A 27,907-nucleotide genomic window follows, 5' to 3' on the forward strand; every position below is an offset into this window, starting at 1 on the left:
TTTTTTTTTTTTTTTTTTTTTTGAGACAGAGTGGTGCTCTGTCACCCAGGTTGGAGTGCAGTGGCACGATCTCGGCTCACTGCAACCTCCGCCTCCCAGGTTCAAGTGATTCTTCAGCCTCCCGAGTAGCTGGGATTACAGGCCTGCACCACTACGCCTGGCTGATTTTTGTATTTTTAGTAGAGATGGAGTTTCGCCATGTTGGCCAGGCTGGTCTCGAACTCCTGACCTCAAGTGATCCACCTGCCTTGGCCTCCCAAAGTGCTGGGATTACAGGCGTGAGCCACCACGCCCAGCCTGCATTCACTCAAGTACACTCTGAATGGGCTTCTACTACTATCACTCTATCCAGACTGTTCACTAAGCATTAGCCTCCAGCTTGCAAAGACCTTGCAGTCTTCACCTTGATCTCTCAAGCAGCAATGTGAGATTATGACATATATTATACATCAGTTTTCATTCACAATTCCTGGCTCATAACTTTCATATCCCTTGTTGCAGTCAACAGAATCTCTAACCTTCTCCTGTCTTCCTTTTACCTTACCAGGGTAGGACTTTAATCTGATTATGGGTCATAAGACTCTTATTCGAATCAGAGAGCATCCTGCCTCATCCTCTGGAGGAAGGAATGCTGCACAAAGAGGCCAAGAAGGATCTGAACAGACAGGCCTTGCTGGGTTTAGATCATATCCTTTCTGTCCAATCACATTTCAACACAGTTGTCCAAGCTTCAATCAGGCCTATCCAATGAAGCCTCCATAAAATGCCCGAGAGGACAGGGCTCCAGAGCTTCTGGAGAGCTGAACAAGAGCTCATCCACTCACTGAGGGGGCGTCACACCCCAGCTCTACTGGGAAAGAAACTCCTGTGCTGGAGATCCTTCCAGACCTTACTCTGTATCTCTTCAACTGGCTGTTTATTTGTATCCTTTAAAATATCATCTGTAATAAATTGGTAAACATGTTTCTCTGAGTTCTATAAGCCACTCTGGCAAATTAAACCCAAAGAGAGGGCTGTGGGAACCTCAACTTAAAGCCAGTTGGTTAGACGTTTTGGAGGCCTGGACTTGCAAATGGTGTCTGAAACGGGGATAGTCTTGGGGACTGAGCCCTCAGCTTATGGGATCTGACCCTATCTCTGAGTAGATAGTATCAGAGATGAATGGGAGGCCACCCAGCTGGGTCCCATGAAGAACTGATTGCTCGCTTGCTGGTGAGGAGAAATGTCACACATTCAGGGTCACAAAAGTCTTCTGAGTCTATTGTTGTCGTGCTGGTGTGAGAGCACAGGGAAAACACAGGTTCGGTTTTGCACTCAGTATTGGTGGCTGCTTGTTTTCCTCTAGCTTTTTGGCGGCGCTTTCTCGGGTTCCTTTGCCAGCTCTCTCTATCCAACACCAGTGTCAGAGTTCTTGCCTCAGGCCTACTTCTCACTAAATACACTCAGTTCGCATCCATTCTACAACTTTACGCACCATCTAGAAAGAGACAATTCCAATTTTTTTTTTTTTTTGAGACGGAGTCTTGCTCAGTTGCCCAGGCTGGAGTGCAGTGGCGCGATCTTGGCTCACTGCAAACTCTGCCTCCCGGGTTCACACCATTCTCCTGCCTCAGTCTCCCGAGTAGCTGGGACTATAGGCGCCCACCACCACGCCCGGCTAATTTTTTGTATTTTTAGTAGAGACAGGGTTTCACCGTGTTAGCCAGGATGGTCTTGATCTCCTGACCTTGTGATCCGCCTGCCTCAGCCTCCCAAAGTGCTGGGATTACAGGCATGAGCCACTGCACCCGGCATGACTCTAAAATTTATCACCCCATCCTAAAACCTTATTTTTGAGCTCCAAACTCATTTATAATTGCCTATTTGATTTCCGCTTAGAATCAATATGAATCTCAAACAAAAATATTCAAGATGGAAATTCTGATCTCTTCCCTAAGTTCAACATATGAACTAGGTACCTTTAGTTGTTTGAGACAGAAACCAAGGAATTATTCCAACACCTCCCTTTCTTACCTTGCCATCCAATTCACAACCACATCCTATAGAGCCTACCTCTAGAATCTCTCCCGAAGAGTCTCTATTGTCTATTTCTGTGACCACCACCCAGCTAACACAATCTCTCTCCTAGCACTGCACCAGCCTAACTAGTCTCCTGTTTCCATTCTTTCCTTCTCCATCTTCTCATGGAAGGTACATTAATAAAAATTAGATAACATCATTTTCCCACATAAAAACCTTCAAAGGCTTCCCAATGGACTTAAGGCAAGATCCAACTCTTTTTTTTTTTTTTTTGAGATGGAGTCTTGCTCTGTCTCCCAGGCTGGAGTGCAGTGGCGTGATCTTGGCTCACTGCAAGCTCCACCTCCCGGGTTCACACCATTCTCCTGCCTCAGCCTCCCGAGTAGCTGGGACTACAGGCACCAGCCACCACGCCCGGCTAATTTTTTTTGTATTTTTTAGTAGAGACGGGGTTTCATCGTGTTAGCCAGGATCGTCTCAATCTCCTGACCTCATGATCCGCCCACCTCAGCCTCCCAAAGTGCTGGGATTACAGGCGTGAGCCACCACGCCCGGCCAAGATCCAATTCTTAATCACAGCTTAGAAAGCTATAAATGGTCAATCTCTGATTTCATCTAGGGCAACTTTGCTTCTTGCTGGAAATATTCAGGCCACACTAACCTCCCTTAGGCTCTTCAAATATGCTAAGCTCTTTCCTACCTTAGGACTTAGCAAGGCAATTTCTCTGCATGGACCACCTCCCAGATACCCCACCCTGCCTATCCCTCACCCCACACCTCCTGCTCTAGCAACTCTATGTACAGGTGACTCCTCCGCTTATGAGCCTCCTCTAAAGAAAGGCCTTCCATGGTCCCCAACCCAAAGCTCTCTCTTTTATCTCTCTCAAATGTTCAATTTGTTACTTACATCTTTTCTTTAAAAAAAAAAAAAAGAATTTGCTATGTTCTACTAAGATTAATTAACAAAGACCTAGAAAAAGCTTCTCTTAAAATTTATTTTATTTTATAGAGATGGGCTCTCGCCATGTTGCCCAGACTAGTCTCGAACTCCTGGACTCTAGCGATCCTCCCACCTTGGCTTTCCAAAATTCTGGAATTACAGACGTGAACCACTGTGCCTGGCCCTAGAAAAAGCTCCTCATTTGACAATTACAACTTGGGTCACAAATTACAATTTAAAATCATTTTTCTAATAAATGTCATTATAAAGTTATTACTTATTAATATTCTTTATTTACACCAAAATCATAATAAAAGCCAGTTCTAATATAAAAAAATGTATTCTGTAAGGGTATCACCAAGACAATGCTGAGATTATAGCCAAGCTAATTCTGAAAGAACTAAAAAAACTAGAAAGAAAACTCATACAACCTAATGAAGATCCATCTTCGTAGATCCTTCCATTAACATAGAAATAAAATGTCTGAAATTTTAGGGCTAAAAGACCTTTTGAGATGTTCTAGTCCCTTGTCCTTATTTTTACAGATAAGAAAAATGAATTCCAAAAAAGGTAAGTGACTTGCCTAAGGTCACACAGCTGGGCAAAGAACAAAATACATTCCAAGGATCCCAATTTGATCCTAATATATTTCCTCATTTTAGCAAATGCCTCTGCATAAGAGGGTTTACAATGTTCAGTAATTAATCTAATTTAAGTTCTGTAATGACATTTAACCCCGACTTTCTTATGATTTAGACAGATGAGTTTCTCGTCTTAATAGAAGCATGCACCTATTTCTAGCTTTATAGAGAGTAAATGAAATAACTTACTTGGCACGCGAGGGTCTCACGTGAATTCTAGAATTATGACGAAGGCTTAACATATTTTCATGTTCTACTTGCTTGACCTGAGCTTCAAGTTTTGAAATCATTCTAATTCAAAAGCAATGAAGATAAATTAAGTACATTTCAACAAATGTAAAATATAGCTCAACCACAGTTTATTTAACAGACCCTCCTAAAAAATGGGTGGTAAAAGAGTTGCAAGTCCATGGCCGGGAACAGTGGCTCACCCCTGTAATCCCAGCACTTTGGGAGGCAGAGGCAGGTAGATCACAAGGTCAAGAGATGGAGAACATCCTGGTCAATATGGTGAAACCCTGTCTCTACTAAAAATACAAAAATTAGCTGGGCATGGTGGTGCGCACCTGTAGTCCCAGCTACTCAGGGGGCTGAGGCAGGAGAATCGCTTGAACCCGGGAGGTGGAGGTTGCAGTGAGCCGAGATCGCACCAGCCTGGCAACAGAGTGAGACTCTGTCTCAAAAAAAAAAAAAAAAGAGTTGCAAGTCCATAAACCTTTTTCATAGTAAAACATCGCCATTATTTAAAAACCTAAATAGGCCAGGTGCAGTGGCTCACGCTTGTAATCCCAGCACTTTGGGAGGCCGAGGTGGGTGGATCATCTGATGTCAGGAGTTCGAGACCAGCCTGGCCAGCATGGTGAAACCCCCGTCTCTACTAAAAATACGAAAATCAGCCAGGTGTGGTGGCACACGCCTGCAAGCCCAACTACTCGGGAGACTGAGGAAGGAGAATCGGCTTGAACCTGGGAGGCAGAGGTTGCAGTGAGCCGTTATCACGCCACTTCACTCCAGCCTGGGTGACAGAGCAAGACTTTGTCTCAAAAAGAAAAAATAAAAGCTAAACAAAAATCAGTGAATATAAATAGAAAAACAGAAAAACAAATACATTAAAACTCTACAAAGGAACATTTCCCATGCAACTGAATAAAAAGAGAACAAATGGACTTAATATCGCAAGTTATATAAATTTGACTACAGATCAAAACATAACATTTATAAATAAAAATAAAATTGTCAAATAAACTGCATTCTAATATGTTTAATCCTAATACGTATATAACCATGCATACAATAGGTAACACTTTCACAAACGAGGAAGCAGGCTTAACTTCTAAAAACAGAACTTTTACAAAAACAATTTCCAAAAAAAAACCTTTCTAATTTTTAAAAGAGGCCAAGGCTAAAATATTGCAAACAACCTATAGGTATTTCATCTAATTTGTGCCATGTTCAAAATAAAAGCCTATTTTCAAGTTTACCAACAGGAAATAACTACTCTGGCCAACTGACTATTTTAAAGATATCCTGGCATTCATGCTGTTCTTTTATCCCCCCTTTAAGAGATGAGGTCTCGCTCGGTCACCCAGGCTAGAGTGCACTGGCATGATCATTGCTTGCTGCAGCCTCAAACCCCTGTGCTTAAGAGATGCTCCTGCCTCAGTCTCCCAAGCAGCTGGGAGTACAGGTGCACACCGCCATGCCTGGCTTGTTCTTTTAAGCTCTGTGTATGACTTCATCTTATCTTTCAAACTCGAATTCTTACCTACTTTGATGCAAGGAAGGTTTGAGAAATAATAGCCCTAACAAGACTGATGTTTTGAAACAATCGGATAAGAAAGCTATCACTAGAACTGAATGAATCACAGAAGACAGGCAGATAAGAAACCTAGACAGTATTTCTGTTCTTCTCTGTGAGAACTCCTTAAGACTGCAGTAAAATGTCTAAATAAGGGACATTACTTATATCCAAATACAAACATAAAATTTGCTCTTGAACTAGTTTAAATATTTCTCTTTTCTTTCATTTTTTTTGGTGGGGAGGGGACAGTCTTGCTCTGTCACCCAGGCTGGAGTGCAGCGGCGTGATCTCGGCTCACTGCAACTTCTGTCTCCAGAGTTCAAGCGATTCTCCTGCCTCACTCTCCTGAGTAGCAGGGATTACAGGTGTGCACCACCATGCCCACCTAATTTTTGTATTTTTAGTAGAGACAGGGTTTTGCCATGTTAGCCAGGCTGGTCTTGAACTCCTGACCTCAGGTAATCTTCCCATCTCAGCCTCCCAAAGTGCTGAGATTACAGGCGTGAGCCACTGCACCCAGCCCAGTTTGGATATTTCTAATCATTTGCAATGGATACCATTTACGATTCTGTCCCTACCTAATTAAACAAATCAGATCATTAATACAGTCTCCAACCAGGTCTTTCTGAAAATAGATGACCATAATTTTGGTGTTAATGCTGTTTTCTTTTTGAAGCACAAAAATAATTCTGTGAACTAGGCTGCTTCTTAAAGTTCTTTCCAGTGGTTAAATATCATTTGGATTTTAACCTATGCTGAGAAAATACATAATGTTTGGGAAAATATCCACCTCTGAGGCACAACCACCAATACATTTTAATTACTTAAAACATCTTGTTTGAAGCCAGGTGCAGTAGCACATGCCTGTAATCCCAGCACTTTCTGTGGATGAGGCGAGAGGATCACTTGAGGTCGAGAGATTTGAGACCAGCCAGGGCAACACAGCAAGATCCTACTTCTAAAAAAAGTTTTTAAAAATCAGCCAGGCTTGCCGGGCTCCGTGGCTTATGCCTGTAATCCCAGCACTTTGGCAAGCCGAGGCAGTCAGATCACTTGAGGTCAGGAGTTCAAGACCAGCCTGGCCAACATGGAGAAACCCTGTCTCTATCAAAAATACAAAAAATTAGCTGGGTGTGGTGGTGCACTCCTGTAGTCCCAGCTACTAGGGAGGCTGAGGCAGGAGAATTGCTTGAACCCAAGAGGAGGAGGTTGCAGTGAGCCGAGATTGTGCCACTGTACTCCAGCCTGGGTGACAGAGTAATACTCTGTATCAACAACAACAACAAAAAATCAGCCAGACATGATGATGAGCGCCTGTAGTCCCAACTATTCAGGAAGCCAAGGCAGGAAGATTGCTTGAGCCCAGGAATTCACAGCCAACCTAGGCAACATAGTGAGACCCTATCTCTTAAAAAAAAAAAAAAAAAAAAAAAAAGAGAGAGAAGAAATCTTGTTTGGCTAAAATGAAATGTATTTCCATGTCAAGGGAAAATTAAGACAAAACTAGTTCTCAAACTGCTTAAAAATCCTCAAGAAAAACTTCCTTCTCATCATGTTCAATACAGACAAATAAAAGAACAATTGAGGTATGTGTACATTAGTAAGTTAATACATTTTACCTTTTCAAATCAGAAATCTGAGTATATGCATCAAGCAATTTGTTCTCAGTTGTATTTAATGCATCCTATGGAAATAAAGGAGAAATTCAGATAACTGAAGACAAATATTCAGATGTATTATTTTAAAATGCATAAAAGAAAACGAATCTAAGGCTAAACCAACTAGCTACAAACCATACTCAGCAAGTATGGCATCAACCATACGGCCAGGACCAACAGTTCAAGGAAAACAAATGAGAGCAAAGCACTGGCCTACACAAGTCCCTCTGTGTAAGTTCCCTGGGTAACAGATACAGCCCTTTATACTTTGCTTAATTAGAAACAAATCAGTGTTAAAATAACTTGACTAAAACCTCAGAAGGATGGTAAAACAAATATTTTCAATGAGATTTAGATATCATGGGATCTGCTCCCGAACCCTCAGAATGGTTTGGCAGCCAAGCTATGCAGGTCTTTTTGCTGAGCTTCAATAACCACAACCCTCCATTCTATGCAACAGAAACACTTGGGCCCCAGTTACACCATCGTCGAAGGGTTTTACTGAATGCAAATATGTAGTCTCCAAACAGAGCTTTCAAAAAGAATTCAAACATAATAAACTCAACCCTACCAAAAGCTAATGCAGTGAAAATCAAAGCTTGATATTCAATCAGTATTAAATGGCTGGGTGCAGTGGCTCATGCCCGTAATTCCAGCACTCAGGGAGGCTGACACGGGTGGACCACTTGAGGTCAGGAATTGGAGACCAACCTGGCCAACATGGTGAAATCCCGTCTCTACTAAAAATACAAAAATTAGCGGCTGGGCGCCGTGGCTCACGCTTGTAATCCCAGCACTTTGGGAGGCCGAGGCGGGCGGATCACGAGGTCAGGAGATCGAGAGAGACCACGGTGAAACCCCGTCTCTACTAAAAATACAAAAAAAATTAGCCGGGCGTGGTGGCGGGCGCCTGTAGTCCCAGCTACTCGGAGAGGCTGAGGCAGGAGAATGGCGTGAACCCAGGAGGCGGAGCTTGCAGTGAGCCGAGATTGCGCCACTGCACTCCAGCCTGGGTGACAGAGCGAGACTCCGTCTCAAAAAAAAAAAAAAAATTAGCTGGGCGTGGTGGCACACACCTGTAATCCCAGCTACTCAGGAGGCTAAGGCAGAAGAATCGCTTGAACCCAGGAGGCAGAGGTTGTGGTGAGCCGAGATCGCACCACTGCACTCCAACCTGGGTGTCACAAAACAAACAAACAGTATTAAATAATAATTTGCATCTGTATGGTACCTTATACTCTTTTGAACAATTTCATTTCAAATGCAATAGCCATTCAATAAATATTTGTTAGATTAATGAATCTAACAAACTTGTGAGTTAAATGGGGCAGGTATTTGAAAATAAGGATACTGAAACAGGATAAGCAAGGTTCCAGTTCCAACAGCTACGGAGGTTCAGGAAGGGGTGCAAGGAGGAGGAAGAGTCAGATCCCTTGATTCCCAATCCAATGTTTCTGTCTCCGCATGAAATCCAGAACATGAACCATTACACCTTACCTTTACTCTCCTGTGTTCTTTTCCAAGGGACTCATACTCTCCTAAAAGCTACAAGGAAAAACAAAAAAAAAGTATACCACAATATTAAACGTTATTCTATCAACTGAGGTACAGCCTACAAAATAACTGCCTATAGCCTTCAAAAATGCCAATGTCATGAAAGAGAAAGGTCAACAGAGCACTGGTGATTCAATGTAAAGGGAATGGGACAATTCTCAATTTCTGGAATGGTTTCTGTACATTTGATTTTATTTCAAAATAAATAAAGCTGGATGCAGTGGCTCACACCCATAATCCCAACACTTTGGAAGGCTGAGGACGGAGGATCACTTGAGGCCAGGAGCTGGAGACCAGCCTAGGGAACAGAGCGAGACCTCGTCTCTTCAAAAAAAAACAAAAAACAAAAGCTGAGCTCGGTGGCTCACGCCTGTAATCCTAGCACTTTGGGAGGCTGAGGTAGAAGGATTGCTTGAGCCTGAAAGCTCAAGAGTTCAAGGCTACAGTGAGCTATGATCGTGCCACTGCACTCTAACCTGGGGGACAAAGAGAGACCCCGTCTTAAAAAAAAAAATAACTGAACATAGGGATTTATGCTTATAGACTCAGGAGGCTCACTTGAGCCTGGGAGGTTGAGACTACAGTGAACTTGTAGTGAGGCTTGCAGTGAGATTGCACCACTGCACTGTAGCCTGGGCCACAGAGCAAGACTCTTTCTCAAAATAAAATATCAATACCATGTAAGTATTTTAAAAGACTAAAATTTGCATTGCTGTTTTTGGAACTATTACTTTTTTTTTCTTTTTTTTTTTAGATGGAATCTTGCTCTGTCGCCAGGCTGGAGTACAGTGGCTCACTGCAACCTCTGCCTCTTGGGTTCACGCCATTCTCCTGCCTCAGCCTCCCAAGTAGCTGGGACTACAGGCGCCCGCCACCACGCCCAGCTAATTTTTTGTATTTTTAGTAGAGACGGGGTTTCACCGTGCTAGCCAGGATGGTCTCGATCTCCTGACTCTGTGATCCGCCTGCCTCGGCTTCCCAAAGTACTGGGATTACAGGTGCAAGCCACTGCGCCCGGACAGAGTATTTTATTTCTTAAGATAGGTAGTGGATTCATACATACGTTATATTATTCTCTATCTTTTTATGTACCTAAGATATTTCAAATGTAAATGTTTAAATTAAAATGAATCAATAAAAGCTGAATGTGTCAACATGGCAAATCTCAGACACAATGTTGAAAGGGAAAAACCAGGGTGCAGCAGGATATATGCAATGCAGTACAATTCATACATTGCTTAAGAACACATAAAACATTACTAAATATTGTTTACAAACACAGGCATATGTAGTAAAAGCAAAAAGAACTGCATTGAGGATAACAGAGCACATTTAACAAAGTGGGTACCTCTAGGGTGGGGAAGAGAGGAATAGAAGACAGTGTTTCACTCTATCTAGAGAAGGCTAGAACGGTATTCGTTATATTACTCTCTATACTTTTCTGTATGCTTGAAATGTTATATATGATAAATGCAAAGTCAGTGTATCACTGGCTACATTAATACAATTTCAGCTAAAAACAACACATTCTAGCTATCCTTTGCTGCTTCATTGCTGCTCAAACATAATTGTGGTGGGTTTGTGAATAATTAGAAACAATGACATCCCAGGCCAGGCGCAGTGGCTCATGCCTGTAATCTCAGCACTTTGGGAGGCTGAGGCAGGCAGATCACTTGAGGTCGGGAGTTCGAGACCAGCCTGACCAACGTGGAGAAACCCCATCTCTACGAAAAATACAAAATTAGCTGGGCGTGGTGGCACATGCCTAAAATCCCAGCTACTCAAGAGGCTGAGGCAGGAGAATTACTTGAACCTGAGAGGCAGAGGCTGTGGTGAGCCGAGATTGCGCCATTGCACTCTAGCCTGGGCAACAAAAGTGAAACTTTGACTCCAAAAAAAAAAAAAGAACAAGAAACAATGACATCCAAGTAGCAATGAACATACTCAGTACCACTTCAAGTGATTCTCCTGCCTCAGCACCCCGAGTAGCTGGGACTACAGGCATTCATCACCACGCCTAACTAATGTTTTTTATTTTTAGTAAAGGCGAGGGTTTTACCATGTTGGCCAGGCTGGTCTCGAACTCCTGACCTCAGGTGATCTGCCCGCCTCGACCGCCCAAAGTGCTGGAATCACAGGCATGAGCCATCACACTCGGCCTAGTACCAGATCTTAATGTCTGAATACCATTTTCCATGAAAAGGAACTAGAACTCAACAGAAAAAATGAGACTGATTCTAGGACTGGGGCTTGGAAAAGTACAAGATGAGCCTGGAACATAGTGCTGTGCCAGGAAATATGGACATGGTCAACGAATGACAAAAGCATGTCAAAAGGACACGGGACCAGTCTGACATGTCTCCCACTAGCCAAACTTGGGACACCGTGAGTATCAAAATAATCATGGTAAAGAACTGTAATTCACTGAGTAAAATAAGAATCCATCAATCTTCTTTACTGATGTAACAAAGTAAAGGACATGCACTTTAGTAGTAGTATCCTAGCTACTCAGGAGGCTAAGGCAGAAGGATTGCTTACTCCAGGCTGGGCAATAGAGCAAGGACCTGTCTCTAAAGACAAATAATAAATAAGTCAAGGAAAGATGGAAGCTCCTTTCAGTCAAATGCAGAAGGAATACAGAATTAGAAAAACACACCACAGTACGTGCTTCTTTCAGGCAAGACTCCTCAATGGAAGCTAAAACTAGGAGGTAAAAGCTTAATGAGAAAAAGGCTGGGTGCAGTGGCACATGCCTGTAATCCCTGTAATCCCCGCACTTTGAGAGGCTGAGGCAGGAGGAATGCTTGAGCCCAGGAGTTTGAGACCAGCCTGGGCAACATGGCGAAACCCTGTCTCTACCAATGATATAAAAATTAGCCAAGTGTGGTGGCGTGCACCTGTAATCCCAGCTACTCAGGAGGCTGAGGCAGGAGCATCACTTGAACCTGGGAGGCAGAGGTTGCAGTGAGTCAAGATCATGCCACTGCACTCCAGCCTGGGCAACCAAGCAAGACTCCATCTCAAAAAAAAAAAAAAAAAAAAAAAAAGTTAAATAATTGTCCGGGCATAGTGGCATGTGCCTGTGGTCCTAGCAACTTTGGAAGCCAAGGTGGAAGAATCACCTGAGCCCGGGGAGGTTGAGGCTTCAGTAAGCTGTGATCGCACCACTGTACTCCAGCCTGGGCAACAGAGTGAGACCCTGTCTCAAAAAAAAAAAAAAAAAAGAGAGAGAGAGAGAAAAGAGAGAAAAGGAAATGTAATATGTAATTACAGTATACCACCATAGCTTAACTGTGAACAATATTTATACAGATATAATAAATGATATATAATTTCCATTTTAAGACACCATTGATTATATATCACACCATTATTTTACAAATTACTAAAAGAAAAAATATTGCTTCAGGCCTGTAATCCCAGCACTCTGGGAGGCTGAGGCGGGTGGATCAAGAGGTCAAGAAATTGAGACCAGCCTGGCCAGCATGGTGAAATCACGTCTCTACTAAAAATACAAAAATTAGCTGGTGGTGGGTGCCTGTAGTCCCAGCTACTCAGGAGGCTGAAGCAGGAGAACTGCTTGAACCTGGAAGGCAGAGGTTGCAGTGAGCCAAAATCATGCCACTGCACTCCAGCCTGGGCGACAGAGAGGGATTGTCTCTCAAAAAAAAAAAAAAATACACACACACACACACACACACACACACACACTATACACACATACACATGAACCACATGGGAAGGAGCAGGAGAAGTGTCTGTGTTGCAGCAAATGGTGTAAGAAAGCCACACCGTGACCCTGCATAGGAGAAAGTCAGTATGTCTGAAATAGATGGAAAAAAAATGAGAGTGCAATATAAGAATATTATTTATAAACATGGAGGAAAATGCTATTAGAAATAGCTAAAAGAGCTGAAAGTAACAGCCTCTAGGGTAGGATACTAAAAGGTAGGTAGGGAAGACTGCTGTTTTTCATGAGATACAAATCTAAAGCAATTAGGGAGAAAATTTCAACAGCCTAAATACTTTCAGATTACTTATGTATCATAATATCCTGAAAAACGATGTTAAGAAAAATTTAGAAGCCAGATGCAGTGGCACACAGGTGTAGACCCCGCTACTCAGAAGGCTGACAGGAGAATGCTTGAGGCCAGCCTGAGCAACATGGCGAGACCCTGTCTCTAAGAACAAAAAGAAAGAAAAATTTAGAAAAAGATAAGCAACCTGAAACCTAATCTGGTTTCAATGTTATACAAATCCAAATTTTAAGTGAAATTATACCAAAGTGAAAAAATTTAATCAAACCTGCTCTAAATCTGTTCATAGCATTTTATCCTGCCAGACACACAAATGTTAACATAGCTTGAAAGTTGACCTGATGCAGACACAGGCTTTTCTTTCTTTTTTTTTTTTTTTTAAGTTGACCTGCTAGAAACAGAAAAGATGTGGGAGTGATGCCATCGTTCTAAGTATCTGAATTCTTGTTGCAAGGCAAGACCCAACTGACTCCATCGGGAAGGTACATATTCACAGTTGCTGCAAAGTTATGTAAAACTAAAATAAAGGCCGGACACGGTGGCTGATGCCTGTAATCCCAGGACTTTGGGAGGCCGAGGCGGGCAGATCACCTGAGGTCAGGAGTTCGAGACCAGCCAGGCCAACATGGGGAAACCCTGTCTTTACTAACAATACAAAAATTAGCCGGGCGCAGTGGTGGGCTCCTGTAATTCCAGCTACTTGGGAGGCTGGGGCAAGAAGATCGCTTGAGCCTGGGAGGTGGAGGCTGCAGTGAGTTGAGCTCGTGCCACTGCACTCCAGCCTGGGTGTCAGAGTGAGACTCTGTCTCAAAATAAATCAATAAATAATAAAGTAAGCCTAGAAAGTCATAATCACTTGTAAGAGTATAATACCTAAATTACTTTTAGCCAATCACGTCATTAAGTTACTATTATTCGCTACTTACATCTTGAAACATTTTGTTCTCTTGTTTTAGTTGAGCTTCTTTATCATCCGAGAGTTTGTAAGCATTTTCAAATTCTTCTTCTAAATCTTGCAGTCTAGATTTTAGTCGAATGATGGTATTGTCTTTTTCTTTACTGCTTGTTCTCATTTCTTCAATTCGTTCCTGCAAAATTTTGGAAGCACTGCTGGCTGCACTGAAGCGTTCTCTCAAATCATTCTACAAAACAAAGACAAACATAATTTTTTTTTTGTGATGGAGTCTCGCTCTGTTGCCCAAGCTGGAGTACAATGGTGCCATCTTGGCCTACTGCAGCCTCTGCCTCCCAGGTTCAAGCAATTCTCCTGCCTCAGCCTCCCGAGCGCTGGGATTACAGGGGCCCACCACCACCCCTGGCTAATTTTTTGTATTTTTAGTAGAGACAGGGTTTCACTATGTTGGCCAAGTTGGTCTCAAACTCCTGACCTCAAGTAATCCACAGGCCTCGGCCTCCCAAAGTGTTGAGATTACAGGCATGAGCTACCAAGCCCAGCCCAAAATTTATTTTAAATGAAAAAACAAAAAGATGCCTTAATAATAGCTAATAAATTGTGGGCATTAAAAAATGAACAAAACATAGAAATGGAAATAAACAAATCTATTTTGTTGTATTCTGGGATGGAGAGTCCAGGAAGAATAGTTCTACTGGAATACCAGCCCCTGACATTATCATAAGGTATACAGGAAACTATCATCTGTGGCACTGTGATTCTAGGACTCACCTAACAGCTCCTACAGTTCACTTTAATAAGGAAAAAATAACCACTGCTATTAGGGAAATTATTCTGAAGGTATAGCTGGACTTTGTTGCCCAACATCAACATTTAGGGAAGAGAAAAACATTTCATACCCTCTCACTATGAAAATACAGGAAATTCAGTTGGCCGGGCACACTAGCTCACGCCTGTAATCCCAGCACTTTGGGAGGCCAAGGTGGGTGAATCACGAGGTCAGGAGTTCAAGAGCCGCCTGGCCAACATGGTGAAACCCCGTCTCTACTAAAAATACAAAAAATTAGCTGGGCTTAACGGCGGGCGCCTGTAATCCCAGCTACTCAGGAGGCTGAGGCAGGAGAATCGCTTGAACCCAGGAGGCGGAGGTTGCAACGAGCCGAGATCATGCCACTGCACTCCAGCCCTGGTGACAGAGTGAGACTCTGTCTCAAAAAAAAAAAAAAAAAAAAGAAAATACAGGAAATTCAAAACCCATCTGATATGTTAATATTCACCCAACAATCATTTCTGGAATACCCACTAGGTGACAGGCACTAGGGTGCTAGAAATGTAAGATTAACAAAAAAGATAATAGTCCCTAATGTCATGAAGTTTAGGAGGAGAGGAACTAAAAAAGCAAACAGGCCAGGCACTGTGGCTCACAGAGGAAATCCCAGCACTTTGGGAGGACTGCTAGAGCCCAGGAGTTCAAGACCAGCCTGGGCAACATAGCGTGTCTCAACAAAAAATTTTAAAAATCAGCTGGGTGTGGTGGTGCGTGCCTATAGTCTCAATTACTCAAGAGGCTGAGATGGGAGGAGCACTTGAGCACAAGAGGTTGAGACTGCAGTAAGCCATGACAGCTCCACAGCACTCTAGCCTGGGCAACGGCGTGAGACCCTGTCTTGAAAAAAAAAAAAAAGGCAAAGATAAAAACAGCATATAAAACAAAATAGGCTGGGTGCCGGTAACCCCAGCACTTTGGGAGGCCGAAGCGGGCAGATCACCTGAGGTCAGGAGTTCGAGGCCAGCCTGGCCAACATAGTGAAATCCCGTCTCTACTAAAAATACAAAAATTAGCCGGGCTTGGTGGTAGGCACCTGTAATCCCAGCTATTCAGGAGACTGAGGCAGGAGAATCCCTTGAACCAGGGAGACGGAGGTTGCAGTGAGCCAAGATCGCACCATTGCACTCCAGCCTGGGTGACAGAGCGAGACTCTATCTCAACAAGGCAACAAGGGCGAGACTCCATCTCAACAAAAAACCAAAATAGACAGTTTCCACCAAAATTTTGTGCATAAGGTTATATGTATCTCATACATATACACACTACTCTATGATAGCTATAATGCATTTTATCTTCTAATAGATATTAAAAATAAAACTTGTAAACACAGACTTTGAGAAACTTTTGACCTTTAAAAAGATTGCCTTACACCAAAAGATTGGGAATGACATAACAAAGGTCTTTGTTCAGAAAGAAAAGAAGTTACGTGTAAAAAAATAAAACTTGGTAATGCGTGGGGAAAAAAGAAATTTTAGCATAAAAAGTTTATGCACTTTTAGTTATATACCCAAGAAAACTAAAAATTTATGTGGCACATAAAATCTTGTAGACAAACATTCATAGCAATATAATTTAAGCCGGGCGTGGTGGCTCACGCTTGTAATCCCAGCACTTTGGGAGGCCGAGGCGGGCGGATCACGAGGTCAGGAGATCGAGACCACGGTGAAACCCCGTCTCTACTAAAAATACAAAAAATTAGCCGGGCGTGGTGGCGGGCACCTGTAGTCCCAGCTACTCAGAGAGGCTGAGGCAGGAGAATGGCGTGAACCCGGGAGGCGGAGCTTGCAGTGAGCCGAGATTGCGCCACTGCACTCCAGCCTGGGCGACAGAGCGAGACTCCGTCTCAAAAAAAAAAAAAAAAAAAAAAAATATATGTATATATATATATATAAAATTTACATAGCCAGAAAGCATATAAACATTACCTGATGAATTTAAACAAAAATAGGGTATTATTCACAGAATGAAATATATTCAGCCATAAAAAGGAATGAATACTGATATGTTACAACATGGATGAACCTTGAAAATATTATACTAAGTGAGGAAGCCAGACACAAAAGGCCACACAGTCTAGGATTTCATTTATATCAATGTTCAGAAAAGGCAAATGCACAGAGAAAGAAAACCGAGTAGTGGTTGCCAGGGTGTGGAAGGACAGAATGTGGGGGGTGACGGCTAAGGGGTGTGGGGTTTTTTGTTGTTTTTTTTTTTCTTTTTTTGAGGAAAATGTCCTAAAATTGATTGTGGTGGTGGTTGCCCAACTCTAAATATACTAAAATTCGTGGAATTGTACACTTTAAAAGGGTAAGTTTTATGATATGCAAATTATATTGCAAAAAATTTAAAAAAAAATTTTTTTTGAGACAGGGTCATGCTCTCTTGCTCAGGCTACAGTGCTGTGGTGCAATCATGATCCTTGCAGCCTCAACTTCCTGGGATCAAGTCATCCTCCTGCCTCAGCCTCCCAAGTAGCTGGGGCCACAGCTGTGTACCACCATGCCCAGCTAATTTGTAGAGACAGAGGTCTCTGTATGTTATCCAGGCTGGTCTCGAACTCCTGGGCTCAAGCAACCCTCCCACCTCAGCCTCCCAAAGTGCCAGGATTACTGACATGAGCCACCACACCTGGCCAAAAGGTAAGTTTTAAAAGGGTAAAGTTTAGGCCAGGTGCGGTGGCTCACACCTGTAATCCTGGCACTCTGGGAGGCCGAGGCGGGTGGATCACGAGGTCAGGCATTAGAGACCAGCCTGACTGACATGGTGAAACCCCGTCTCTACTAAAAATACAAAAATTAGCCAGGCACGGTGGCATGTGCCTGTAGTCCCAGCTACTAGGGAGGCTGAGGCAGAAGAATCGCTTGAACCTGGGAGGCAAAGGTTGCAGTGAGCTGAGATCGCGCAACTGCACTACAGCCTAGGTGACAGAGCAAGACTCCATCTCAAAAAAAAAAAAAGGGTGCAGTGGCTCACGCCTGTAATCCCAGCACTTTGGGAGGCCGAGGCAGGAGGATCACAAGGTCAGGAGATCGAGACCATCCTGTCTAACACGGTGAAACCCCGTCTCTACTAAAAAATACAAAAAGCTAGCTGGGCGTGCTGGAGGGCGCCTGTAGTCCCAGCTACTCAGGAGGCTGAGGCAGAAGAATGGCGTGAACCTGGGAGGCAGAGCTTGCAGTGAGCCGAGATCGCGCCACTGCACTCCAGCCTGGGCAACAGAGCGAGATTCCGTCTCAAAAAAAAAAAAAAAAAGGGTAAAGTTTATAGTATTATATGAAGCCAACAGCACTAAAAATATAAACATCATAAGCTTTCCTTAAAAAGACAAGAAACATAACTGATGTTATCATGAAATAATTCATTTGTCTCACCAGAACTCCCACCAGAAAAAGAGTACTTACCACTTCAATTTCCAGTAAGTTATTCTTATTTTCAAGTGTTCTCACGCAACTGGTAGCTTCATGCAAAGCACTATCTAATTGGCCACATCTAAAAACCATAAATTTAGTTTAAATTAGAAGATAAAATTATTATCCTTAAAAGTATTATATAAATCTAATCAATTCTCTAATATATAAGACAAATTCTCCAGTGTTAACTAAGACTCAGGATGCCATTTTAATAGAATATATCCCAATGAATCTAATAATATAGTACGTAGAGAAAAGGCTAAAATGGCCAGGCACAGTGGCTCACACCTGTAATACCAACACTTTGGGAGGCTGAGGCAGGCAGATCACTTGAGGCCAGGAGTTCAAGATCAGCCTGGCCAACATGGTCAAACCCCATCTCTACTAAAAATACAAAAATTAGCTGGGCATGGTGGCACGTGCCTGTAGTCCCAGCTACTCAGGAGGCTGAGGTGGGAGGGTGGCTTGAACCTGGGAGGCTGAGGTTGCAGCGGGCTGAGATCACGCCACTGCATTCCAGCCTGAGTGACAGAGTGAGAACTTGTCTCCAAAAAAAAAAAAGCCTAAAATAATTTTTTTAAAAGATATAAAAAAAAAGACGTGCATAAAATAGCTTGATCTTAGCTATCAAAAAAATCTGTATCTACATATATGCATTATGATTTCTGGAAAAATGCAAAAAATTAAATTTGGATTTGGGATTTGGGACTAGAGGTTGGGGTAGGGAGATTTACTTTTTTTTTTTGGAGACAGGATCTCACTCCATAACCCAGGCTGAAGTACAGTGGTGCAATCATGGTTCACTGCAGCCTTAACCTTCTGGGCTCAAGCAACCCTCCTGCCTCAACCTCCTGAGTATGCACCACCACACACAGCTGATTTGATTTTTTGTAGAGATGGGATCTCACTTTGTTGCCCAGGCTGGTCTCAAACTCCTGGACTCAGGCAATCCAATTTACTTTTCATATTATGTCCTTCTGTACTATTTCTTTTTTTTTTTTTTTTTTTTTTGAGACGGAGTCTCACTCTGTCGCCCAGGCTGGAGTGCAGTGGCGCGATCTCGGCTCACTGCAAGCTCCGCCTCCTGGGTTCACGCCATTCTCCTGCCTCAGCCTCTCCGAGTAGCTGGCACTACAGGCGCCCGCCACCACGCCCGGCTAATTTTTTTTGTATTTTTAGTAGAGACGGGGTTTCACCGTGGTCTCGATCTCCTGACCTCGTGATCCGCCCGCCTCGGCCTCCCAAAGTGCTGGGATTACAAGCGTGAGCCACCGCACCCGGCCCCTTCTGTACTATTTTGAATTTAGCATGAATATAACTATTCTTATAATTAACTTCCTTTGTAAAGTTAATTATCACAGACCCTCAAAATAACAAAATACATAGAAGAATTCAGTTACCATCTTGACTCAGTGTTTAACATAGTATGAATAATAAAAGCTTTATTTATTTAGCACTGACTATACACCAGGTCTTTAAGCACGTTTCATTTATCCTCACAATTCTGTCCATTAAGACTATCATTGGTCCCAGCCAGGCGCAGTGGCTCACGCCTGTAATCCCAGCACTTTGAGAGGCCAAGGCGGGTGGATCACGAGGTCGGGAGATCGAGACCATCCTGGCTAAACCATCCTGGCTAACATGGTGAAACCCCATCTCTACTAAAATACAAAAAATTAGCCGGGCATCGTGGCAGGTGCCTGTAGTCCCAGCTACTCGGGAGTCTGAGGCAGGAGAATGGCATGAACCTGGGAGGCGGAGCTTGCAGTGAGCCGAGATAGCACCACTGTACTCCAGCCTAGGCGACAGAGACTCCATCTCAAAAAAAAAAAGAAAGAAAAGAAGATTATCATTGATCCCATTTTATAGTTGAGAAAACAAAGACAGTTCAGATCCTCACTGAAAGTCACACAGGCTATAAGCAGTCACACTGGGAGCATAAGCTGGGCACTCCTAGTTCATGCTCCTAACCACTGTGCATTAATGCGGCACAGACATGAAATACTGATAAGACTATTGTTGAAAAAAAATCACTCAAATAGTCAAGTGTGTGTTAATTGTATTTGGCTTTTTTCCGTACTATGGATTCTAATGTGCCAGAGGATCACTGTCCCAAGTTCCAAATCCGTGACATAGTAATCTGATATCACAGCTGGCTAATGGCTCCATTTGTAACACCAGGGGGATTCTCCAATTTGCAATTTTAAGTTTGGAAAAAACCAGTGTATATGCTGATAACAATGGTTTTTATCTTGGGGGAATCATTTCTCCAGTTCTAAATGACTGCCATGTATTTTGTTTCTACTGTCCTCTGTAACAGCTTTTTTTTTTTAACCATAAGCCAGATCAAATCTTTTTTGGGAAGAGGAGAAAATAATGTACTGCTATTCATTTTACACAGTGATTACATCTACTCCAGTAACCAAGCCTGCCACCATTATTAACTGCTATAACACAGCCATTTACTTAAAACCCTGGCTTCCAATTTTCTCCACCTATATTTGCTCATTGCCCTACATGCTCAAACATCTTCTAGTCATAAAAATGTTTTAACTGGCAATAATTTATTCTAGGTACCTTCTTTAGGACTGTTTTTATCTTCAAAAGTTCACTGGTGGGCTTCTTTCACACTTGTTTTCCTACAGGAAGTAACTGCAGTCATCTTTGCCTTTTTTTTTTTTTTTTTTTTGAAACTGAGTTTCACTCTGCCGCCCAGGCTGGAGTGCAGTGACACAATTTCGGCTCACTGCAACCTCCGCCTCTCGGGTTCAAGCGATTCTCCTGCCTCAGCCTCCCGAGTATCTGGGACTACAGGTGCGCACCACCACATCCAGCTACTTTCTGTATATTTAGTAGAGACAGAGTTTCAATATGTTGTCTAGGCTGGTCTTGAACTCCTAACCTCTAGTGATCTGCCTGCCTCGGCCTCCCAAAGTGCTGGGATTACAGGTGTGAGCCACCACACTCAGCCTCATCTTTGCCTTCTAAACAAAAACAGTAACAAAAAACCCAACTTCCCATAACCTGCTATCTACTGTTTGTGTCGTAAAAAACCTAAACCTGTCTCTTTTCTTTTGGTTTGGCTCTTTTTCAAATTACTTTTCCCTACCATTGTACCCCCACACCACCAAATGCAAAATGAAAGCTGTAGAAACATTCAATAAGACAGCCATGTTAACTACCACAGCAACCAAAACTACTTACAATATAAAGGCTAGTTTTCCCATAACTTTGAAAGTTAAACTGTTAACCAGATGGAAGATTTTAGTTCCCTCCTAGGCTCTTTGAAGTGAGCTTTGTCTTTTCTCCCTAGAGAACGCCTTGCTATCAGCTAGACCTGCATCGATTTTCAATCTATTTAAGTGCTATTTATTTATTTAGAGACAGGGTGTCGCTTTGTCACCCAGGCTGGAGTGCAGTGGCACAACCTCAGTTCACTGCAGCCTCGACTTCCTGAGCTCAAGCAATCCTCTCACCTCAGCCTCCCCAGTAAGTGGGACCACAGGTACACACCACCTAATGTTTTAATTTTTTGTAGAGACAGGGTTCCACTATGTTGCCCAGGCTGGTCTTGAACTCCTGAGCGCAAGAGATCTGCCTGCCACAGCCTCCCAAAGTGCTGGGTTACAGACGTGAGCCACCATGCCTGACCAAGTCCCATTTAATAGTAAAGTATGTTGCAAGGACTCTACTACTAATACTAGTGAAAGCGTCAGATTTTCTAAGTGATTCTAAAATAGGTGTGAAGCTATCCTGAATATAAGGCCATTCTCCCTTGCATTTCTTTGTGGGTTTTTTTGGAATGGGAACTACAGTATTTTAATGGGCCTATTAAAAAGGTGGAGAACTGCCACAGGACTTATTACGAATAAGCCACAGACTTATTAGGAAGTCCATAGTACTGCTCCCCCCATCAACGACATTACTCTGCATATACAAAATTCGCTCAACTGTTTCAGTATTTTGCCCATGTGAAACAAATGGCTCCATGTCAGTTATTAGTGTCTTATAAGAGGGGGGTTTAGCTTCAAAAATACTTAGGCAAACATGACTGTTAAAATTTCAAATCCAAAGTATATGTTTTCAAAGTGTTTTCTCACATTATACTTCTGTGAAAATAATACATCCAAGGTGGAGAAAACTTCACAGCTAAATTATAAATTTTACCTGTCTACGAGAATTTGATTGGTTATCTTCCAATCTTCAACTCCAGAGATTTCTTTTGCCTCCAGCTTCTGTTTCAAACTATTTATTTCTGATTCATAATAAGCTCGAAGATCTGCTATGTGTCGAGCATGCTTTTCCTTCAGGTTCTGCCTAATCCTTATTCGGTGAGAATAAAAAATATATATTAGGAAAGCTATCCTCAGTCTCCGTCCCACAAGAGAAAACAAGAACACAATGATTCTCATGGGGAAAAATATAGCATATTTCCTTTGCATACTACAAAATCTATAGATTAATACACAAAAAGTTGACAATCAAGTGAAAAAGTTTTTATATGCTCCATCTTAAAAATGCTAAATCTCTAAGACTTTATGCAATACTGAAGTTCAATAAAGATCATTTCCAATCAGACATCACTGAAAATCTATTAACATTACAAGCCATTCACTGAAATACATACTTAGACAATATCACAGGATCTTCCAAGGAAGTCAATGAAATGCATTCTGGGACACTGTTGGCTGTACCTGGAAGCTGGGACTGACTGACTGAGGCCGAAGCGACCATGACAGTGTTTTCTTCATCTACAGTGTTGACCGAGATATCATTACTAGTAATGGTATATACTGACGGAAACGTGGAACTGGTCCTACTTTCATTTTGGAATGTCTGATTTTTCCAAGAGTCCACCGGAGAAGCTTTTGTGTGTGAGGGATATTTTGGAAATCCAGGTAACTGAGAAGTGACATTACTTGCTTGTGAAAATGAGTCTATGTCAGAGGGAGTAGACATACTAGGCTCTAGAACAGAGTCCGGGGAAAAGGATATTCTGTCATCAAGGGCATTCGGAAGGCCGTGCGGTTGAATCCCTGAAATCTGCTGCTTTGGCTTCATGTGTAACGTTGGATCTAGAGTCAGGACCTAGAAACCAGACAACAAGGAAGTCTTACCCTCAGAACTCGGCTTTGTTTTGCTTGTTTTGAAGTGACTAGGCTTTAGATCTCCTAGGGAAAATGAAGCTTGAGGTAAAAGTTAGAGTCAGGAAGCATTGTTCACGTTCACTCGGCAGAATGTGGACAACTTTACCTCTGGTGGATGATTTGGGTTGGAAGCAGAAGTGAGATTCCTTTCAGGTAACTGCTTGTTTTCCCTTTGTTTTTTATAATAAATATCCTTCAGTGATGGTAGCTTCATCTCATTACTAGTATTAGACTTAAAGATATGAAACAAAATTCAATGGTGTTATCAATAATGAAACAAATTAATGATATCAAAATAAGCACCATAAAAAGATTTTTGAAAGACTTTAAGCAAATTGAAAATGTAGACTGTCAGATTTGTAATACAAGCTTGGAAGTCATTACCTAGTATGATGAGTCTACCTCAGAATGGAAAGATGTTTGGATCTCCTAACAATTTAGGACACTAAGGGGATAATGTGAACATTAATTATTTAGCAGCCTATGAATACTTCCAAATAATGAAATTCTTAGTAGTTCTCCCACTCAAAATAAGAACCAAGTTTTATGGGTTTCTTTGAGACAAAGTCTCACCCTGTTGCCCAGGCTGGAGTGCAGTGGTGTGATCATGGTTCACTGCAGCCTCAATCTCCCAGGCTAAGGTGATCTTCCTGCCTCAACTTCCCAAGTTGCTGGGACTACACGATTGCGCCACTACGCCCAGCTAATTTTTGTATTTTTTTGTAGAGACAGGGTCTTGCCATGTTGCCCAGGCTAGTCTCAAACTCCTGAGCTCAAGCAATCCTCCCACCTTAGCTTCCCAAAGTGCTGGGATTACAGGCATGAGCCACCACGCCTAGCCAATAACCAAGTTTTGAGGTAAGAAAATATTTCATAGGCCGGGCGTGGTGGCTCATGCCTGTAATCCCAGCACTTCGAGAGGCCAAGGTGAGCGATCACTTGAGGTCGAGAGTTTGAGACCAGCCTAGACAACATGGAGAAACCTCGTCTCTACTAAAAATACAAAATTAGCCAGGCATGGTGGCGCATGCCTGTAATCCCAGCTACAAGGGAGGCTGAGGCAGGAGAATCGCTTGAACCTGGAAGGCGGAGGTTGTGGTGAGCCGAGATCGTGCCATTGCACTCCAGCCTGCGCAACAAGAGCGAAACTCCGTCTCAAAAAAAAAAAAAAAAGAAAAGAAAATACTTCATAATGAATGATAGAAGGATGAGAAAACTTTCAGCCAAATTAATTTCATATGGCTGAAGTAAAAAGCACCAAGAGGTGGAGTTCCTTATCTATGTAGTTACAATCATGTTTGTTTAAAGAGTTGGCCAACCAAAACTAGGTGTCACAAAGTGACCCAATGAAAATAAGTCCCCCCCCTCCCCCATCACTTCTCGGCCTTTTGGCTAAGATCAAGTGAAAATAAGTCCCTTTATTCATTAGCAAAATAAGAAGATATGACCCTAGGCTGGACACGGTGGCTTACGCCTGTAATCCCAGCGCTTTGGGAGGCTGAGGCAGGCGGATTGCCTGAGGTCGGGAGTTCGAGACCAGCCTGGCTAATATGGTGAAACCCCGTCTCTACTAAAACTACAAAAATTAGCTGGGAGTGGTGGCGCAGGCCTGTAATCCCAGCAATGCAGGAGACTGAAGTGGGACAATCACTTGAACCCAGGAGGCAGAGGTTGCAGTGAGCTAGGATCATGCCACTACACTCCTTCACTCTAGCCTGGGTGACAGAGCAAGACTCTGTCTCAAAAAACAGAAGATAGGACCCCAATTTCGAAAAACTGAAATCAGGGCTTCACTACACTAAAAATGTTGCAGAGAGGTCTAGGCTCTAAACATTAAAACTTTTGGCTTAAATTATTTCAAGGTGGGATGTATTATAGGGTGTGAGAGGAGAACCAATTAACCTCGGGCCTCAAATTTAAACTGTGAACATTGTCACAAATGAGATTACAGATTCAACAATAGATATACTGAAAACACTGAAAGAACACATTAATCATGTAGCTTTAAATTTGTGTCCCATTTCTAGACCCTACATAGGCTGCAGAGCACCATGAATATATATTTTTAAAACCTTATAACTACCCTGTGAGTGTGTGCATTAAATGCATTAATTTGTTAAATCTAAACCTTTAAAATATACTGTGGTGGCTCACGCCTGTAATCCCAACACTTTGGGAGGCCAAGGCAGGTGGATCACTTGAGGTCAGAAGTTCGACACCAGCCTGGCCAATATTGGTGAAACCCCATCTCTACTAAAAACACAAAAATTAGCTGGGTGTGGTGGCGCGTGCCTGTAATCCCAGCTACTTGGGAGGCTGAAGCAGGAGAATTGCTTGAACCCAGGAGGCGGAGGATGCAGTGAGCTGAGATCGCACCACTGCATTTCAGCCTGTGAAACACAGCAAGACTCTGCCTCAAAAAAAATAGTACCACAATTCCCATAATCCTGCTGTAGAATTCATTCCTTACATGCCAATAACCTAAAGAAGCCTTTTCAAGACCTGAAGCCTGTGAAGAGTAGCATTACTCCAGCTATGGCCACGGCCTGGTGGCCTGGGGGAATAGTTGGGGTTATTCTATTCAAAGCTCATGGGAATAGAAAAGTACCACTTTTCGCCACTTTTATGTTCTTGTCATGTTAACATCTCTAAAGTAGGGATGCCTCTTGTAATTAATGGCATCTTATAATTGCTTTGGGCCAAGTTGTGGTTGTGATAGACTGTCATTCCCTGCTCATGAGCTCAAAATTGGCCAAATAGGTATCAGCAGCTTGGAAGACAAACCTACACACTACAATGAAGCTCCTGAGGACCAATATTTAAGAGAACGGTGAATCAGACACGTTTAGCAACATACTACACATGAGAGTCCAAAGCGGGCTAGTCCTACATGCTACTAAGACAGGTAAAAAGCAGAAAGGCCTCTTCCATTCTTTTTAAAGAAATGCAGAATTGCTGATGCTCTTGGTGGGCTAGAAGAAGATAATGTGGGAAAACACAGAAACTAACACCAAGGTGAAGAGAGAGAAGTGGCCAGGCATAGTGGTTCACATTTGTAATCCCAGCACTTTGCGAGGCTGAGGCAGGAGGATTGCTTGAGTCCAGGAGTTCGAGAGACCAGCCTGGGTAACATAGAGAGACATTGCCTCTACTAAAAAAAAAAAAAAAAAAAAATGAGCCAGATGTGGTTGCACATGACTGTAGTCCCAGCTACTCAGGAGGCTGAGGCAAGAGGATCGCCTGAGCCCAGGAGGTTAAGTCTGCAGTTACCTATGCTCAAGCTGCTATACTCCAGCCTGGGTAACAGAGTGAGACCATAAAGAAAGAAAGAGAGAAAGAGAGAGAGAGAAGAGAAGAGAAGAGAAGAGAAGAGAAGAGAAGAGAAGAGAAGAGAAGAGTAGAGTAGAGTACAACCCTCTGAGAAGGAAAGAATTTTAGCCACTTTTATTTCACTTATGTTTTCCTTTTTAAAGTATGCATAAGAGTTATATAATAAGCCAGGCACAGTGGCTCACACCTATAATCTCAGCACTTTGGGAGGCTGAGGCAGGTGGGTCACAAGGTCAGGAGATCGAGACCATCCTGGCCAACATGGTGGAACCTCGTCTCTACTAAAAACACAAAAAAATTAGCTGGTCATGGTAGCACATGCCTGTAGTCCCAGCTACTCAGGAGGCTGAAGCAGGAGAATCGCTTGAACCCAGGAGGTGGAGGTTGCAGTGAGCCGAGATCACACCACTGCACTCCAGCCTGGCAACACAGCAAGACTCCATCTCAAAAAAAAGTTATATAATAGGCCAGGCACAGTGACTCACAGCTGTAATCCCAGCACTTTGGGAGACCAAAGCAGGGGAATCACTTGAGCCCAGGAGTTTGAGACCAGCCTAGGCAACACAGCAAAAATCCTATCTCTATTAAAAAAAAAAAAAAAAGTTACTGATACATAATAAAACCTATGTTTAAGTCTAAAGACTCTTTCCATAAGAACAAAATATAAATTCTAAAGTGGTTAAAAAAAAAAAAAAAGCATTGTATCAGTCTAATTTATAAATTTTTCTTGGTAGAACATGAAATGGGAAACCTTAAAGTTGACAATACCATAGAGTCAACAAAATGTAGTATCCACTCACTTACTGATGTTCAAGATCAAGTAACACTGTGAGCCCTGCAACTGCAAAGCCTACTAAGCCTGCCTTGCCCCCTACAATCTTAACTCCCTCATCCTTCATTTCTCTGTGTTGACCTGTGTCTTTTTGTTCCTTTCATGAAGTATGGAATGTTGGTTTCCGTCACTGAGACTCTGATGCTTACAAGTACGTTGCCCCGTCTGTCTGTCTGTACATGTCATTCATTTTTATGTCTCTTGGTTACTTTAATAGTATCTCTCCTTTCCCCAGGTACTCTTTCACTACCTGATCAAAATACAGAAGTGAAGGCCGGGTGCAGTAGCTCATGCCTGTAATCCCAGCACTTTGGGAGGCCAAAGCAGGCGGATCACCTGAGGTCAGGAGTTCGAGAGCAGCCTGGCCAATGTGGCGAAACCCCGTCTCTACACAAATACAAAACATAGCTGGGCATGATGGCAGGTGCCTGTAATCCCAGCTACTTGGAAGGTTGAGGCGGGAGAATCACTTGAACCCAGGAGGCGGAGATTGCAGTGAGCCGAGATCACACCATTGCACTCCAGCCTGGGCAACAGAGTGAGACTCTGTCTCAAAGAAAAAAAAAAAAAGAAAGAAAAAATACAGAGGTGAAATAGGTACATTGACGTACATTTACTGGATAGTTTTATTTCTTTGCTCTTAAATTTAAAAAAGAAAATGGGCCAGTGCAGTGGCTCACGCCTGTATTCCCAGCACTTTGGGAGGCTGATGTGGGAGGATCACCAGCCTGGCCAACATCACGAAACTCCCTCTCTACTAAAAATACAAAAATTAGCCAGGTATGGTGGCACATGC

The 27,907-nt window shown here is 42.7% G+C and overlaps 1 protein-coding gene across 8 annotated transcripts in view; it reads right to left on the reverse strand.

The window, feature by feature from the left end:
• Positions 1-27,907, reverse strand: part of MPHOSPH9 (M-phase phosphoprotein 9) — a 74,800-nt gene that overhangs the window by 18,662 nt on the left and 28,231 nt on the right. For 6 of the 8 annotated variants that reach the window (XR_004032080.1, XR_004032081.1, XM_030821599.1 and 3 more), the window contains 8 exons: positions 23,056-23,181; positions 22,430-22,890; positions 21,970-22,125; positions 17,794-17,881; positions 13,577-13,792; positions 8,557-8,604; positions 7,021-7,085; positions 3,790-3,891 (listed from right to left, as the gene is read on the reverse strand). Coding sequence is in view for 5 of the 8 variants with exons in the window: in XM_030821599.1 (XP_030677459.1) it covers positions 3,790-3,891; positions 7,021-7,085; positions 8,557-8,604; positions 13,577-13,792; positions 17,794-17,881; positions 21,970-22,125; positions 22,430-22,890; positions 23,056-23,181 (1,262 nt within the window). In the remaining 3 variants the exon portion in view is untranslated. The remainder of the gene's footprint in view (positions 1-3,789; positions 3,892-7,020; positions 7,086-8,556; positions 8,605-13,576; positions 13,793-17,793; positions 17,882-21,969; positions 22,126-22,429; positions 22,891-23,055; positions 23,182-27,907) is intronic. The other 2 variants (XR_004032082.1, XM_030821597.1) reach the window with 1 other exon arrangement.

The sequence above is a fragment of the Nomascus leucogenys genome, chromosome 10, assembly GCF_006542625.1.
Source record: "Nomascus leucogenys isolate Asia chromosome 10, Asia_NLE_v1, whole genome shotgun sequence".
Taxonomy (NCBI): Eukaryota; Metazoa; Chordata; class Mammalia; order Primates; family Hylobatidae; genus Nomascus; species Nomascus leucogenys.